This window comes from Phodopus roborovskii, unplaced genomic scaffold (assembly GCF_943737965.1).
Source record: "Phodopus roborovskii unplaced genomic scaffold, PHOROB, whole genome shotgun sequence".
Taxonomy (NCBI): Eukaryota; Metazoa; Chordata; class Mammalia; order Rodentia; family Cricetidae; genus Phodopus; species Phodopus roborovskii.
Genome location: NW_026125397.1, coordinates 6862481 through 6880129, shown reverse-complemented (window position 1 = coordinate 6880129; position 17649 = coordinate 6862481). Strand labels below are relative to the sequence as shown.

Genomic DNA, 17649 nt, shown 5'->3' with positions numbered 1-17649 from the left:
AGATACCATCATTTTTGCAATCTAACTTGAAAAATGAAAGGCCTAAATTTCCAGAGATTAAATATTTAGAAAAAAAAATAACGCAATATATATAAACCTGTGGGTCTTAAAGTGACAACTCCAAGTTTACAAGAGTAAACCAGCTATCAGAGTATCTGTTCTTTACCATGCAGCAATAATCCTGAAATGGCTACTGAAATGGAAACCTCTTTCATAACCTCTGCTCTCGCTAAACATAATGCAGCTTTAATTTTAAAGTAGACCACTTTCAAATCTAAAACAAGAAAAAGAGCTGATTTAAACACTAACAATGAAAATGCAACTTCCCTTTCTAGAGGCAAAAAGATCGGTGCTTTTAAATGTGATTTAGAATGTACTTTTACCAGAAGAATTAAGCCATATTTTAAAAGCAACTTTTTATTTTTTTATAAATATTTTTCTTTATAAATGTATTATGTAGTAGCAGGCAGTTGAAAGCCTTTCTAATGAACACAATTACTAAAATATAGATGATTTTCCCTCTATTTAGATTTAATAATCGATGTCTTTTGCCATGAAAAAGGGATATGATTTCTTGAATTTATAGAAAAATGCAAAATGGGGACAAATTTGGAAAGAAACCAAACAATGCACTGCATCCCGTCCTTGCATGCTCGCCAGCTCCACAACGTAAAGCGCCAATACGGCTGCACTTTCTTGATGCATGCAAATAAAACAAACATCTACCCCAAACAGGAAGCATCAATGGTTGGTTCATATTATATTTTTCCAAAGACACAAGGCCATGATCACAGTTCGACCACGTTACAGGTTTACAAATAGCACTAGTAACAAACACCACCAGTTGAGACCGGAGTCCTCCTCCTCCGGATGTGGTTATCAGTGTGAAGCAGAGCAAGTGCAACAGACAACACTACAGACTAATTCTCAAGTCAGCATGCAACTACTGTGTACAGGGCTTGAAATTCACTAGTTCTGCCAACCACCAACAACCTAGGAAATGTGTCAGACAACACGGATTTAGAACGAGGTCATTCAAAGTTTACAAGAGTCAGAAAAATTTGTGAAAAGAAGGAAAGCCAGGATTTCCAGTAGGAATTCTTATTTACTAGTGAGGAGAATTTGCTTATACTTTGGAGACTAGCCAATTGGTCAACTATTCCTCCCTCGGGGGTGGTCTGCCATCAGTCCACTTCAGGAAAAAAGAACAGACTAAATAAAATTGGCATCGAGCACCTGAGCCACTCTGGAGTTTCCCTTTCTTGTGTTAACTATTTGCGTTTTTAAAGACTGGATGTTTACCTACAAGTCTTCAGGCATGTTGTGATACTCACACAGCTAATGGTTTAGAGAGGAATGCCAAAAACATTAGAATTTTGACAAAATAAAAGTAACAGGGAAATTCATAGTTAAAGCTGATAGTCTTTTTAGCACATGGCATGTCTCATGCTTACACCCCAGCCTCTCAGTTAAGAATCAAATCCCCTGGATTCTTTCTGCCACCTCAGGCCCTGTTATCTGACCGAAGCAAAGTTATGTGTTAGATTAATTATGTTGGATAAAGTAGCATTAAGCACATTGCTTTATTTGCCAATTTGACAGTATAAAAAAAGAAATGCCTGAGCAATAAAATGACCTGTACGTCTACTTTTATGAAACTTTCGTGCTGGGCTAGCATTCAGGAGGCAGGGCAGCCCAACTGTCAAGAGCATGACGGTGTGGATGTGGTGAAGGCGGCCCAGTGTAGGGTGTTCCAGGCCAGCCAAAGGTACCTATGCAAGACCCTATGTCAAAACACAAAGCATAATCAAACAGGCTTTAGTTTTCTGCTTTGTAGCTCTGGCTGACCTGGTTGGTATTCACTATGAAGTCTAGGCTGAACTCAAACTTGAGGCAATCTTCCTGCCTCAACCTCTGGAGCACTGGGATTACAGGTATGACACAATTAGTTTGCTTCAGTTTTCAATTACTATAAAATAGGTACATTAAAACAAAAAGTCTTCATCATATATCAGATTGTCTCATAAGGTGAACCACGTAAACATTTTAAAGGTATTTTGATAAGTTTATTTATAAATCTCTATAGTGGCATAAATGTTGAACTTTTAGTTTATGGTGTATCTATATGCATACTTACTTTAACCCTCTTTTCAACAATGAGAATAATAGTTCAAACTGTACTAGACCCTATTTTAAACCGCAATCCCAGAGTGCCCTGCTTCCGTCCTGCCACTAGGTACTGCTTTTCAACCTTCACTCACGTTCACTACTGAGTGGCATGTGACACTTTTTATGTAACAGCTCCCTTTTGCATTAAACATTTTGGAAATTTTACTTATAAGGGTTCAAACAAATTCTAGATAGTAATTTATTTAGAACAAGTTGGGAGGAGTAAATCTCTCTCAAGACTATCAATACCCTACTCTAACCCAGGAGGCTGCCAATCAGAACCAGATCACTGTGTTAGTAAGTAGTTCCCAGAGGCCTTTCAGAGAGATGGTAGCCAGAGCCTACACACAGCGTACAAAAGCTTAAGAAGTGTAAGTGATCTGTGATGCTTTTAATTGTAAGAAAAAAGAGAGAAACTCTGACATAAACACAGAACACAACATTTCTTTTTTCTACCATGTATTTGGAGCTCAACATTCCACCTCGCTGTAGCTGTGGGACTGGGCTATTTATGACCCGTCTGTGACCAATTCTAGGATTAACCATAGCCCAATTCCTACTGGAAAATGCAATGTGGACAGGTCATAAAGTCTTCAAGCTTTAATTATTGCACTGTTAGAGAAAGAACAAGAAAGTACAGCACAGGGTATATAGTTCTGTAATGATAAAAGATGCAGTAAGATGATTTGATCTGTTTTATTCATATGAATTTATCATGTGTGTTCTCCTTTTATGCCCTATTCTCCATATGTAAAATAATATACCAAGGCACTTCGGCATATTATCTTGCATCTGTAGATCCCTTCACTACAGAGTTGCCTATGACAACAATTACTGATGAATTGTGAATTTCTGACAATGTTTACACTACGGTGGGACCAAAACTAATAATGTTCTGTCAGCATTTCCATTATAAACTTTATTTTTAATGGATCTATGTCTTAGTCATAAACTTTTTATAGGTTGAAACTTATTATTAAAACGATCAGATCATAAATACTCTTCTTGGAATTATTTTGTCAATTTATATTTTGAGGATAGCTGCCTCCTTCCTCCAAAGGAGTGGAGGGTGGGAAGCCACAGATAGTTAAAGATATCTGGGGGTTTACTTGCAGCTCCAATGACATTTAGCCACCAAATTATAAAAAAATTGAGTCAAGTATGACTTAACTTTCACTGCAAAATTAGTTTTTTAGACAAAGTGTGACACATTCTTGCAAACTTAGCTAATACTTACCTCTAGCTCAAGTGCAAGTGGATCAGAGTTAATGACTTGTATTTAAAATGTTACTGTGACAGATTATAGGAGGTAACTGTCAGGTACTTGAATGGTCAAGGAGTTTCAGTTTCAAATGTACAAAGGCTCTTCCAAGCAAGGAGACTTGGTAAATTCTTTAGAAGGAGAAAAACTGAAAATAATAAAGGAGGCACTACTACTGGCGTGAGTTTGGCATGCAGTTTCAACACTGAGCAAGTTTTATGGCCAAGCCGTATGTCCGTAAAAATAGGGCTTTATCAATGGAAGCACTGATACAACCTTCACTATGGTATTGCAAACAGCAACGCTACTTTACAGAGCCTAGACAAGAGCGTCTTTTTAAAATCAAAAATCTGGTCTATTTTAATATGCTGGGCTCAAAATTTGTTAGCAAAAATAATTGGAGCCTCTATTTTGCTTAAAATGTCAAAGGTGCAAAGACCTGGAGCAGACAGGGACTGTGTAAAAGTTTGGCTTGCCAAATGCAGCCACAGGGGTTTCCTCCTGCCGCAGGTGGCCTTCGGCTGAGGCGCCCACGCTAAGAGAAGGAATGACAAAGAAGGGTGTTTGTCAAGAGTTGTGGAGTCACCTAAGAGTGTGACATTTCTTAGTCAATCCCCATATTTCCAAAAAAGCCTTCCCTGGTTAAAGCTCACCACTCCAACTTTTAAAAGCAATGTATCTCTATGAAAATGGTTTTCTTTCCTTTTTAAAATTGTTTTGGTTTTAAGGCAAATCAACACAGTATTTTTGTTGTTGCGATTTGTTTTTCTTAATAGCCTGGAAAGATTACCGCCAATCTTTCCAAATCTGAAAATTCCAACAGGCTAACTTTAGCCCTAAAATGAAAACAGTAAACTGGAGTGGGGGTAAAATCCCATCAAAAAATGACAGGCTTTACTGAGTGCCAAGTGTTGTCTCTTTCTTAAAAAACAACCAAAAAACAAAAAAAACAAAAAACAAAAAACAAAAAAAAAAAAAAAAACAAGAAACCAAAAAAAGAATATATATTATAAAAAACAAAAACAAAAACCATCCACCAAAAAGAACTCTCACATCCCAAGAAGGTTTTTCAGTGGCCTTGGTCTCAGCATGGTCCCGCCAATTTCAAGCCCCGACCATACACGTACTGTCTAAATGAATCAGTGGCTACAAAGCGGCCAGCGTATCGTTAGTCACAATACAACAGTAAGGTTGTGAACATACCTGAGCAATGTTCAAGGTCTAGAGCATTGGAGGATGGGCAGGACAAGACAGGACAGAACAAAAATAAAGGAAGAAAAAAAGAAAAGACAAAACAGTGACTATGAGGCCAGCCTCAAGAAACCCAGAGTCAGCACAAACCCGCCCACAAGTCAAACCACCAAAACCAAGCAAAGACACACCAAAAAAAAAAAAAAAAAAGAAAGAAAGAAAGAAAAAGAAAGACAAAAGGAAAGAAAGAAAAAGTCAGCAAGGCGGCCACTTTGAAGATATCAAGGGTTATAAAAAGACACCCAAACAACAACAAAAAGGTCAAAAAAAAAATATGGTTAAGTCATGTGTAGGTTTCTCTGGCAATAGGTAACTTGAAACTGGCCTTATAGGAAAAAAGCAATGCAAAACAAACCAACTTTAAAAATACCTCCCTTTAAATTTAAACATTCTTAATGCAATATATAAATGATAGAAGAAAACATTGTTGAGTAAGCTATATAATAAAACGGTCATCGAAGAGTTCTTAACTGTTTTGCTCAGTTAACTACAGCAAAGAAAATAGAAAGGAGTGCAGATCTACAGATTTTATTGGCTTCTAGCATAGTACAGTACCTGCTTATTTAAACCTAGCATATTGCAGACCATATCCCTGGAATAAGGCTGCTCCAATACATATCTCAACAAAGCAGTCTGTGGTTCAAACAGATCCTTTAAAGGAAATAAAAAAGAAATTACTGATTCAAGATTAACAAATGTGAATTCCAATTGTTTGGAATTAAGAGTAAAACCTCCCAAGGCACTTATTACCTTTCCAGTACATGAAATCTAGTGTGGAAAAAAAATTAAATTTAGTGCTTATAGGTTATGTGTCCCCACCTCTTATTTGAAAATCAGGGTGAAAGTCTTGTGTGAGATCTTTTAAGGGTTAAAAGTCAAGACAGTGCTAGAATCAGATCTTTTCATTTCCCTCTTTTCCTGAAAACAAAATATTTACAATTTTCGGGTTTGAGTCTACTTAAAACATCAATTTCATAATTTCAATTTAGATAGGCTTTGTCCTTGGTGATACTTTTTAGACATGCTGAAGAAGCATCACTAAGATGGTTGCTTCCTTTCTGTGCAAAACTGACAATTTTCCAGAAGTTTCAAGTACCTAAACATACAATTTCTTATAACTAAATCCAGTTTATACAACTACCACTATGAAGGTACATTCAAAACTAGAACCTTGTTCTGAGTTTATAGCAATTTTCTAAATTTAAACAATCATCTGGCAGCTCTAGTAGTCCCTCAAGAGTCCCTGCTGGGTCCTGTATCCCTAGTACCCTTAGCGCTTAAATATATTCCGTTTTAGGAAATGAGCAGGTTTATGCCTGTGTCACATAGTGAACCTGACTCACAATACACTAGTTCTAATAGAGCCAGTACTTGTTAAACACATAGAGAAAGATGCGGTTTTCTAGCACATGTGGCATTTCAATTCTGTCTGTGCTGTCACCATCATTGTGATCATCACTGCAATGTTTACTTCAAATACTATTTGCCTAATGATTGCTCAATTGTATTTTTTTTTAAAAATAGATCTCTTCAGTGGTATTCTGAAATGAATGGGAGGCAATTTACAACTGATTTTTAAGATATGTGAGGTAAAACTGAAGAACTGTTACTGCCTCAATGAATATTTTCCTTTTTAAATGTATCCACCCTTCAGTTCACTCCTGCTCCTCACTGGCTTGCTGCTCCTTTCTTCACTAACGCTGTATCTGTGACAGTGATAGGAGACATCCATACCCTTCAATTGGTCATTTTGAGGGCTCCTTGTGAGGCTGGAGGGATGGCTTGGCTGGTAAGGGCAGTGGCTGCTCTTTCAGAGGACCAGGGTTCGATTCCTAGAGCCCACAGTGTAGCTCACAACCACCTACAACTCCAGTTCTGATGCCCCCTGATGACCTCCACAGGCACTGCATTCACATGGCATATGGACACACGTGCAAAACATAAAATAAAAACAAAAATCTCAAAAAAAAAAAAAAAAAAAAGGAATTCCCTGGGCCATTTAAAAACAGAATAACCAATCAGTTTTACACAGAAATTTCTATAGTAAGGGTTGGTTTATAGACACAAGCTGTTTTTCGTTGGCTTGGTTTTGTTTTGAGACAGGGTCACTCTGGTCTAGAACTATGAAGCCCAGGATGGCCAGAACTTGTAGTATCCTCTTGCCACTGGTGTTACAGACATGATTAACAACAACTGGCTCTGTGGATACAGTTCTACGGACAACTAAACTATGGAGCTAGTGCAATCTGCAATACTACTCATTATTGCAGTTAGCATGACTGCTCTTCCTTAACAGAAAAGCCCCTAGTGATCACAAAACACACCCTCTTTACTTTGGTATTAAACATCTCTGTAAAGAAAAGAGTCTTCTGCTTAGAAATCTAACCAAAGAGAATGGACATAGTTTTCAAACATTTTCTTCAAGTTACTACTGCTTTGGCCGAATTTGAAAAGGGTGGATGCCAAAAAAGAAGAACAGTAATGTGTGTAGGTCCTCAGTTCAAAGCCCGTCTTTTAGTTTTTTAAATCTTGAGAGTTTTCTGTGTCTAAGTAGTACTAAAGGCAAATCCACAAACCACAAAGTACATCTGGGTAGCGGAATGACATAACACCCACAGCCAGATGTGGCAGTACACAGCTGCCATCTCAGCACTGGGAGGCAAAGGCAAAGGGACCACCGCAAGCTCAAGGCCAGACTACTGTACAGAGCTGCAGGCCAGCCAAGACTACACTGCAAGAACTTAGCAAAAGAATTGGAAACCAAAGACAAAATCAAAACACAGGTCATAAAATACAATAAGCCATAAGCTACCTGCCTTTAAAATATTTACTTTTCCAGACTATCAATAGGCATCTGGCATTGAACACCTGACAATATGGGATGTTGACTCTTAGATGGACAAGTTACACTGGATTCAATACATACCTTATCATATGGCAAAAGGCCTTTCAAAGGAAAGCGAAGAGTTGCAGGATCCAGTTTCCATGAGTTACAGATGGCTCCCGAGTTGTTCACAACTGGCAGAAGGCTGCAACGGCCTGTACACATTACACAAACATTTCTATGTAAATCTGACTGAGGCAATGCCAGGTTCTCCGTACCTCTTTAATAGTAATGAATATGCATGATGAATCAGACACTGGTTTAAATGCCTTTAAGAATGCTGTCAGGAGGCTAAAGTGTGAGACTTTTTATTACCTGTATTTCTTTCAAATGGCTAAACAATCAGTTTGTACAAGACTTCCAAATTCTAAACTGTTGTGTTTTGTTTTAGTGTCTAAGGCAGAGGTCAGCAAAGTACAGCTCATGAGGCAAATCTAGCTAGCCATCTACTTTTGCAGAGGGTTAATGGAACACAGTAACCTAGCAGTCTGTAGCAAAGCTGCTACAGACTGTACATCACAAAGCTTTTGATGTCTATGGGATGGACCTGCAGATACAGCCTGAGATCTTTCTCTAGGGTTAATGCTTGTTTTTTTTTTTGTTTTTTTGTTTGTTTCTGTAGGATGTCTCTAGAAGACTTTGATGTGGCATATGTTGACTGTCTAAACAATAGTGTCACTTAGCTATCCCATAGATACCCCAAGCTCAACTGATCTGAAATGAACTCAAGGTCATTGTTCTTAAGACATGCTTTCCTTCTGTAATTCATTTAAGTATATTATTATCCAATCAATTATTAAACCAGGAGTTCAGGATGTAGTTTATGTTTATATTCCCAGTGTCTAAAACTGCACTGATTCTTAAGAAATGCTCAATAGCTGATCATTTGAAAAAAGTCTGTATTCCAGACAGTTATGTGGGTGCCACAATTTCCAAAAATAATTTGGAAATATATTTGAGCTTTGCAAAAGCATATCAAATGAGAAAGAATCAAACCAAACATAAGAATGTAGATAGCTAAAATTTCCAATGAAGAGCTAAGGTGTGAATTATAATGGACTGGAAGAGTCTGGTATTCCCAATACTACTGCCACAACAGAAAAAGCCTGCTGGCATTTCTAGCTGCCTAGAGTTTAAGAAGCATTTCCCGGGGTTACAGGGGTATTCCATTTGGGTACTGTTGAGCAGGCATAAAGACCTGGCCTACATAGTATGAGGCCAGAGTGGATTACACAGACCTTGTTTTAAAAATCCAAAAATAAAACACAATAAAAGTTATGCCAAACTAATTAAAATATACAAAATAAAAAGTGTTCTAGTTACAAGGTAACACAACTTCTAGAATGGTCTTACATGAAAATTACACCACTCTATGATTTCTGTCTTTGCCTAGCCAAAGCACCTGAAAATAAACATTATTATTATTTTCCTAGAGTGTTACAAAGTGGCAAGCCATCTTTCAGCTTTATCCAACTAAGAATCAGATATTATGTAATTAATATATAAGCATTCTTTAAATTGTAATCTTACCGCAAATGGAGTTTATCCTTGCTGTGGGCCTAAAGGTGTCCACAAAGTCTGATACCAAGTTTCCTAGTAACTTTAAGAAAACAAATACAAAAGTAAGACCAAGATCATCTATTGACATTTAGATAATATACATAAAGAATTAGTACAAGCCTAGCACAGAGTAATTACTCAGAGGAATGCACTCTTTTTCTCTCAGATACTTGTCACTCAATGTGTCCCTAAATTAAGCCAAGCCTGGCATTGGTGGTGCACATCTTTAATCCCAGCACTCAGGAGGCAGAGGTAGGCAGATCTCTGTGAGTTCGAGACCAGCCTGGTCTACAGAGTAAGTTCCAGGACAGGCTCCAAAACAATACAGAGAAACCCTGTCTCAAAAAAACAAAAACAAACAAACAAACAAAAAAGAAAAAGAAAATTGAACTAAGTTAAACCAAGCCACTAGATCCTTACCTAGTCAATGAAGCTGTGTATTTTTTTTTATAAGTATTTAAGAACTGTTTCAATGGGTTAACAAAAATACGAAACAAATATATAATGCTAATAATATATTTACTAGGCCAGTGATAGGCTCAACAGGCGAAGATGCTTGACACCAAGCCCAATGGCATTAGTATGATCCCTGGGACACACAGATAAAAGAAAATGACTTGTGCAGGTTAGCCTATGGCCTCTAGTCACATGCATGGTGTACAAAGTCCATACAAACACAATTAAGTATTAAATATAAAAATATATACTATCCAAGCATAACATAACCATTTGAAAATATGCATATGGCACTATTCTTCCTTTGTAACCTCTCCCACTGTAGGGAATTGACCTTACTTTCCCTATGTTCACTCTGATATATAAATCTTTATCTTTTCAAAGGGGCCAGTGAGAGGAAATGGCTCAGCAGGTGAAATTACTTGCTGTGCAAACCTGATAACCTAACTTTGAATACTGGATCCCACTGACAAAGGAGCAAACCAACTCCCAAATCTGTCCTGACTCCATACGCATGGTACGTCACATGCACTGACATCATACTGGCTACTTTTACATCAGCTTAACAGAGGCTAGAGTCATCTAAGAGGAGGGAACCCCAACTGAGACAATGCCTCCATAAGATTAGACTACGGTGGTGCCATTCCTGGGCTGGTGGTCCTGGGTTCTGTAAGAAAGCAGACTGAGAAAGTCATGGGCAAGCAAGCCAGTAAGCAGCACCCCTCCATGGTCTCTGCATCAGCTCCTGCATCCAGGATCCTGCCGTGATTGAGTTCCTGTCCTGGCTTCCTTCAGTGATGAACAGCAAGAAGGAAGTGTAAGCCAAATAAACCCTTTCCTCCCAAGTTGCTTTGGTCATGGTGTTTCATCACATCAACAGTAACCCTAACTAATTCTCATATTCTCTCTCTCTCTCTCTTTCTCTCTCTCATACACACATACACACAGTGTATAATACACATATACACATGAGTACATATATGCATTCAAGCAATACAATTAATATAGATTTCATAAAGTTTTAATAAGAATTAAAAGATTTAGAAAATCAAAATTTACCCAGTGTGGAAGTTTTCCCTCAGGATATAGCTTCCTGATCTCTGTGACTGCAAAATAGGCTGGCAACAGGCAGGCATTTCGTTCTAAGATATAAGCTATAACCTAAAAGAAATAAAAAGGTAACATTACTCTTGACTAGCCTCATACATGAGACCTTTAAATACAACACTGGCAACAACAAAAAGCATTTAACTTATTAAAGCAGGGCTAGGAGAGAGCTCAGGTGGTCAAGTGCTTGCATCTGCAGACACCTGCAAATGCCGATAAAAAGACACCCTGCTGGTAATCAGACAGGAGGAATAAACTCATGAGGTCTGCTATACACCATGACTCCAGCTAGTCAGAACATACTCTACACTTGAAGTCAGCTAAGTAGTTCTTAACTGTTTTATCAAGAAGAAAGAGCGTAAGGCTGGCGTGTCTGAAATTCCAACAGTTGGGAGGTGGAAAGAGGAGATTCAGGAGTCTAGCCTATTCTCACCTCAGCTGCAGATTAGTTCAGAGTCAGTCCAGGTTACATAACACTACCTCAAAAAATAAGACGAGAGACTGTGAGGTAAACTATGCTGAATTTCTAGAATTAACCATTCCTACACATATACACACACATACTCAATTTAAAAAGAACTATTACTTTAAAATTTACTGCTAACAGAGGAATTCCCTTAAAACATTTATTTTAAAAAAAAGAAGGGTATTTTAGAATAGAATGGATTATTACACCTTAAAATATTTTAACTATTCATAGACACAAGACAGTAACAGAACAAATCTTATAGTATTATAAGTAGTTCAAAAAGCTGAAAGTGGCCACTGTCTTATATAATGGTTTAAAATACTTTAGTATCTATACTATAATCATAACTAGCTAGCAGAACTTGAATTTTCAAAATTTCCTTCTGAAATACAGTAGTAATGAAACAAAAATGACTTGGGCAAAGGATGTAGGTCAGTGTGGCAGAGCACTTGATCAAAAACAGAACTGATTTTATTTCAGTAGAAGGAACAGAATATTCTACAACTACTGCATTTCGCTTGTGTGAGTGCTGTGTGAGTTATATGCACACGTATGCAGTTGTCCCTGACTATGCTTGTGCATGCAGAGGCTAGAGATGAGTATCACATGTCTTCTTGCTGGCTTGCTAACCAGCAAGCTCTTAGGAATCTGTCTACCTCTGTCCCACAACAATGAGGCTACAGGCATGGGGGACAAATAACAAGCCTGGCTTGTTCACACAGGTACTGGGTACCTAAACCCCATTTCTCTGTTTAACATCAAGTGCTCTTTCCCAAAGAGCTGTCTCCCAGCTCCAACCTTAAAAGCACACAAGTAAACAAACTTAAGACTCGGAGGCTATACCCATGGATTTCAGTCCTGTTTAGACAAGTTACCTCTCGAGCTGCCAGAAGCTGTTGGACAACAGCGGAGCTTACTGTATTCGGAATCGTCAAGATTTTCTCCAAAATCACTTTCAGGAGGTCTCGAACACCCTAATAAGGAGAAAGAGGATGATATGCATTAATGTATACAGCCCTCTATGTAGACAAAACAGCCAAGCTGCTGGAGTGTACACTGCTTCAAGGCTACACACACTTTAATCAGAGGTAACACATTCCTAACACTAACCTAAGAAGAACAGAATAATGCTCCATAATAGGACAGAATTCTGAATGACACCTTGTAATGAAAAATGAAAATCACTTAAGAATAAAAATGGAGCTTTCTGTACTCTGCCAATCTTTTCTGGACATCAAAACAGTCCAAGGGTTTCTACTGTTGCAAAGGTTAAAAAGCACAGTTTTGCTATGAACAGGGATGCACATGGACAACACTCTGGAAACCCAGGTCACAATACTCAGTTTGAGTAGAGAAAATAATCAGAGATGTCTTCTGTGATTAACTTCAGGGTAAGCTATGATCTGACATTAACTATCTACCTGCTCATCACTGGGTCATTTCAGGTTGAAGAACATGTAGACATAAAGCCGAAGACCATGTACTGGCAGTGCCTTGACAAAGGATAGTAACACAAGTGAGTGAAGTGGCATGGCGGATGTAGCTGTGGCGCTGCTGAGCCAGACCGTGAAATAAGGAGACTGTTGCTTTTGGTCAGGAACAGAATCCTGACGACACGCGGTAAGGAAAGACACAATTCTAAAGAGGTCAGGGTAGAATGCTCAGTCCACAAACCCCTGCTCCATGTGATTTATTCCATGAAGCAATGACAGACTTCTAGCATCCAACATGGGTTCTGCTTTGTGATGTCTCATTTTACCATAAAAACATATCAATCCTGTATATGTTTTCAAATGTTGGGAGCAAAGAAACTGTAAAACAACTGAGTAGTTTTAAGTTTCTTCAGCACACATGCAAAAAAGTCAAATTATGAATATTCTCTTCTTTGTTTCTCTCACATGAAATAAGATATACATCCTGTAAAAAATAGCCATGTCTGAAAGCAATCACATTTTACAGTGAGGAAGCAATACCTTGTAATCCACTCCTCCAATGATTTTCCGAACCAGTTTAAATGTTAAGGACCAAAGCTGTGTTCTTTCCCATTCAAGAGTGTCAGAGTTTATCAAAGCCTCACAAACCATTCTAGGGGAAAAAAGAGTAGTTACAACAGAGAATCTTACAAATTCTCTAAGGCCTATGGTCTGTGGATACTGGTACTGTAAGCGCCAGGCAAGCATGCTTCCCAAGACTGCACTGTAAGTGTTCCAGGTATATGTAATACTTCCTGCTTTGTACATAGAAGAAAGCTCAAGCATTAAGTAGAACTAAATGATATTCACTATGCTATATTTTCATTAGAAAAAAAAAAAAATCTACCAAAAGCCTTTGGTTAAATATTTATCATCTATTAGGTAGCAAATTTTTTCAAGGTGACCACATTACATTCTCATTTCCATGATTCTGTGAAATATGACACTGATACATGCCCCTGGGAATATTAGAGGAATGGTCTGTGTTGTCTGGGCAGGTTTAGGGCTATGGCACAGATGCACAGTTACTTCTTTTTTTCCGAGACAGTGTTTCTCTGTATTGCTTTGGAGGCTGTCCTGGAACTTACTCTGTAGACCAGGCTGGCCTTGAACTCAGAGATTCACCCACCTCTGCCTCTCAAGTGCTGGGATTAAAGGCCACCAACACCCAGCCTAAGGTTACTTCTTGACTATATTGTTTTGCAAATGTTTGAACTCTACCAAGCTACGAGAAAGCCCACCTCACAGCAGACGTTACCTGCAGTCCTGGATGACAGCCCCAATACAGGTCCCAGTAGACGAATGAATATAAAGCTTTTATAAGGACTTTGGCCCTTGCTACACTGGACTGTAATTATGAAACACTATGAAAATTAAAAAGCTGGAGAGATGACTCAGCAGTTCAGAGCTCATACTCTCGAAGCCCTGAGTCCAGTTCTCAGAACCCATGCCAGGTGGCTCCCATCACCTGTTACCTACAGCTCTAATGGATCTGACACCCTCCTTGGCCTCCTCAGGCATTCCTATACACATAGCAAGTAGCAACACAGATACACACACATAAAAAACAAAATGAATTTAAAACCAAAAATGCCTGTCTCCTAAACTGACTTTCTTATGAACTCCATGCCCTGTTCCATCCCTTATCTCTGTACAACAACCTTAAATCAGTTCTGCCCTTTTACAATGAAAGGTCTTTGTATTGTTCATCCCCACCCAAACATACCTGGGTGGGAGGAGACCAGTCTCTACTGCCATCGCTAAGCAGTCATAAAGGAAAGAAATTCTTTTGGGGCTGTGTTGGCCGTGAATAAATTTAACAATCCACTGGATGCACTGTTCATGAGAATCCTAAAAATTAGAAAATGCTTTTATTTTAGGCCTGTAGTTACACTTTCTAAGTAACACAAATGGCTAACATCATACCTGGGAATGTGTCGGCACTATGAATGAAAGACTGCACTGTGAACATCAGTAAATTAAACTGTGGACATGGCAGTACACACCAGTAAACCTAGTACTTGAGGGGATGAGGCACATGTGAGGCCGTCATGGGCTGTACATAGAGATCAGAGTTCTATGTCAGCCTGACCTGAGCTACAGAGATCAGAGTTCTATGTCAGCCTGACCTGAGCTACATATATCTAGCAAGACCTTGTTCCCCACCCCACAAAAAAGATTTAATTTAGTATTTGTTGTATTAATTTTTAATCTTTCAATTATGTAGATTAAACTCCTACCATGAGACCTCCAAAAGTATTTACGATTATATTAACAAATTCATGGTCAACAGAAAACTCACCTAAATTACTCTAAGCAGCATCTTTACAGGGTGATATAAATATTCCACTCGCTGGAGGAAAAAACCTAACATGGGTGGATACCTTGACAAAATTTAAATAAATACAGTCCCCATGAATTCGAATCAGAGCCCGCCCCACAAATCCAATTTCTAGGTCTTCATAATTAAAATCTGACACTAAAAGTCATGCTCATATCAAGACTGTCTTCCAGGCATATACAAATGGTATATGGTGATTGTATAAAATAAAAATATAATTCTGAGGCTAGGGATGCTGTTCGGAGATGATTGTGAGGACACAGTTTGGGGATGAATATGTGCCTAGCACGCATGAAAAAGCCTCATATTCGATCCCTACCACTGTTAAGAGAGAAAAGTACAATGTGGCCGACAGATGACTCGAATCCCAGAACTCAGGAGACAAAGGCATAATGACAGAGAGACACACAGTCTTGTAAAGTTCAAGGAATACCAACAGTGACTCTGGCTTGAGACAGGAAGGGCGGGTGGCTAAGCTAGGAAAGTAAGAAACCAGCCTTTCCAGCTACTCTTATGCTTTATGCAGTTCACATCAAAGTACTACCTTTTGGGGGAAAAAATACTACCACCAGCTTACAGGCAAAGGGAGCTTAGTAGCTCATTTCCTTATCTTTAATGCACCATGAGAAGATAATGTACTATTCTAACAGGGACTCTATTACAGAATCTTTATGAAGGTATACTCATAAATTCTGGGTAATTTTTTTTTGAACAGTGACATTTTTCTTTTATAAGAAATCCTTAACAGTATGTGCTTCCATGTGGAAATAGAATGAAATGGTCTTATATAATCTAAAATGAAAGACATTTTTGAAAACATCTCCTACTGAGATCTTATTACATTTGAACTTTCAATGAAGGTTCTCCAGTAAAGATATGAATGTGGTGGTATATGACTTTATTCCCAACACTTGGCAAACAGAGGCAGATTGATCTCTGTGAGTTTGAGTCTAGTCTGGTCTACAAATCGAGTTCCAGGAAAGGCTCCAAAGCTACACAGAGAAACCCTGTGTCAGAAAAAAAAAAAAAAAAAAAAAAAAAAAAAAAAAGATATGAATCCTTCCCTTTCCTAAATGATCTTAAGGAAAAGGTCAATGTGGACGTAAAAAGTAAGAAGGAACCAAAAGGCATCAACTGGCTGTCACACATGTGATATCTCTCACCTGAGAAAGGCCGTTCCAAAACTGTCGGAAGGCTGCCAAACAACTAATTAGTTTTGTTTTTTCATCTTCGGGGGTATCCATAAACATGCTGAAAAACAAAAATCACATTACTTGGTACTAGTTTTAAAAGGGTACACAGACAGCGAGGCAGAGTTTCTAACTACTGAAAACCAACATACGTAAAATCTTACAAAGATACATCTCACCAAACCCCACAAAACCCTGCCTGCCACACACTCACCCTGGGAAAGCCTCTTCTATAACTTCTGTTTTCTGCAAACAAATAAAATATAGTAAAGGATCTGAATAAGAACGAGGGGGTGGGAGGTTCGTCAGGTGTCTCCTAGAGAAATAGTTTAGGGCAACATGGGACGAGTCACTTTTATCGGGAGCCTGCGGGAACTAACGTTGCTTTCTTTTGAATCTGACAGCAGCCTGGGCATCGCCAACCCCAGTATCGATTCCAATGTCAAAACAAAGGGGGCGGGAAGGCCTGCCCGGGCCGGCCCAGCGCCGCGGCCGCAGTGTGGCCCGCTCTCCCCGCACCCCCGCGCCCCCCGGGTTAGGGACGTTTGCACTCACCACCACCTCCTCGAAAATGCTCTGCAGCTGCGTCTCCATCGGGACCATCGAGCCCCGGGCTCCCGGGGTACCCGTCAAGGCGCGGGTAAGCCCCCAGCTCCGGGAAGAATGGAGCCAGCCGAGGGGTGGGACCTCAAGAAGGAAGTCCTGCTCTCTCTCTCTCTGTCGCTTCCGTCAGAGGTCCGCTACTAAACAGAGCCCGCCCGGAAGCTCGGAAGGGCCCGGTTTCAACCCGCCCCGCTCAGCATCTGTAGCCCTGCCCGATGGTTCCGCGCGCTGGGGTGGCCCGCAAGCTGACAAGCGCTTCTTGCGTGATACCAGACCTTAAACTTCAGGCCTCCACCTTCTGGCCTGAGACGGAGCTGCGTCATACTTTAAGTTTATTTGCAGCCATACCAAGTGCTGTCTGTCAAGGACTGCCCTTCTGAAAGAGTTGATACCACTTTATTCTTGCCCACGTGCACCGTATCTTCTCTATAGTAGCCTCAGTTACTAGCAGATGGGCACACCACCATCTTTCAATGAACGTTGAAAAAAAGGAATAAACGCATTGTAATTAATTTGCAAGTGATAGGGGATATTAAACAAGTGCTTAAAAAACACACTATTTTGCATCGCCCTGGAAATTTTCTGACATCCTATGCAGCCAGATGCTGGGCCACACTGCCCTTCAGAAAGCACTCTCTGTTTATACTACCATTAGTTTAGAATATTCTTGATATTTATGATCGGACTGTTTACATCTTTTGTCTACTACCAGTTTTTCCATAAGCTTATTTGTCGTTCTAATACATTCTGTATTCAAGTTTTTCATGTTATATAGCCAAAATTTTTCTTCGTCTTAGTTTGCTCTCTCAGATCACACTTCTCCCCTCCTCTTCTTCTCTTCTTCCTCCTCCTCCCTTAGTCTCTCCCCCTCCACTCCATTTTCACT

The 17649-nt window shown here is 39.3% G+C and overlaps 1 protein-coding gene across 2 annotated transcripts in view; it reads right to left on the bottom strand.

Annotated features, from left to right (window-relative positions):
* Positions 1 to 16837, bottom strand: part of Med23 (mediator complex subunit 23) — a 45475-nt gene extending 28638 nt beyond the window's left edge. The window contains exons 1-11 of one of the 2 annotated variants that reach the window (XM_051175396.1): positions 16716 to 16837; positions 16375 to 16406; positions 16134 to 16221; positions 14356 to 14480; positions 13131 to 13242; positions 12033 to 12131; positions 10641 to 10742; positions 9096 to 9165; positions 7608 to 7720; positions 5237 to 5332; positions 4634 to 4651 (exon numbers count right to left, since the gene is read on the bottom strand). In XM_051175396.1, coding sequence (XP_051031353.1) covers positions 4634 to 4651; positions 5237 to 5332; positions 7608 to 7720; positions 9096 to 9165; positions 10641 to 10742; positions 12033 to 12131; positions 13131 to 13242; positions 14356 to 14480; positions 16134 to 16221; positions 16375 to 16406; positions 16716 to 16763 — 903 coding nt within the window. In that variant the 5' untranslated portion in view covers positions 16764 to 16837. The remainder of the gene's footprint in view (positions 1 to 4633; positions 4652 to 5236; positions 5333 to 7607; positions 7721 to 9095; positions 9166 to 10640; positions 10743 to 12032; positions 12132 to 13130; positions 13243 to 14355; positions 14481 to 16133; positions 16222 to 16374; positions 16407 to 16715) is intronic. The other variant, XM_051175397.1, reaches the window with a different exon arrangement.
* Positions 16838 to 17649: the final 812 nt, after the last annotated feature.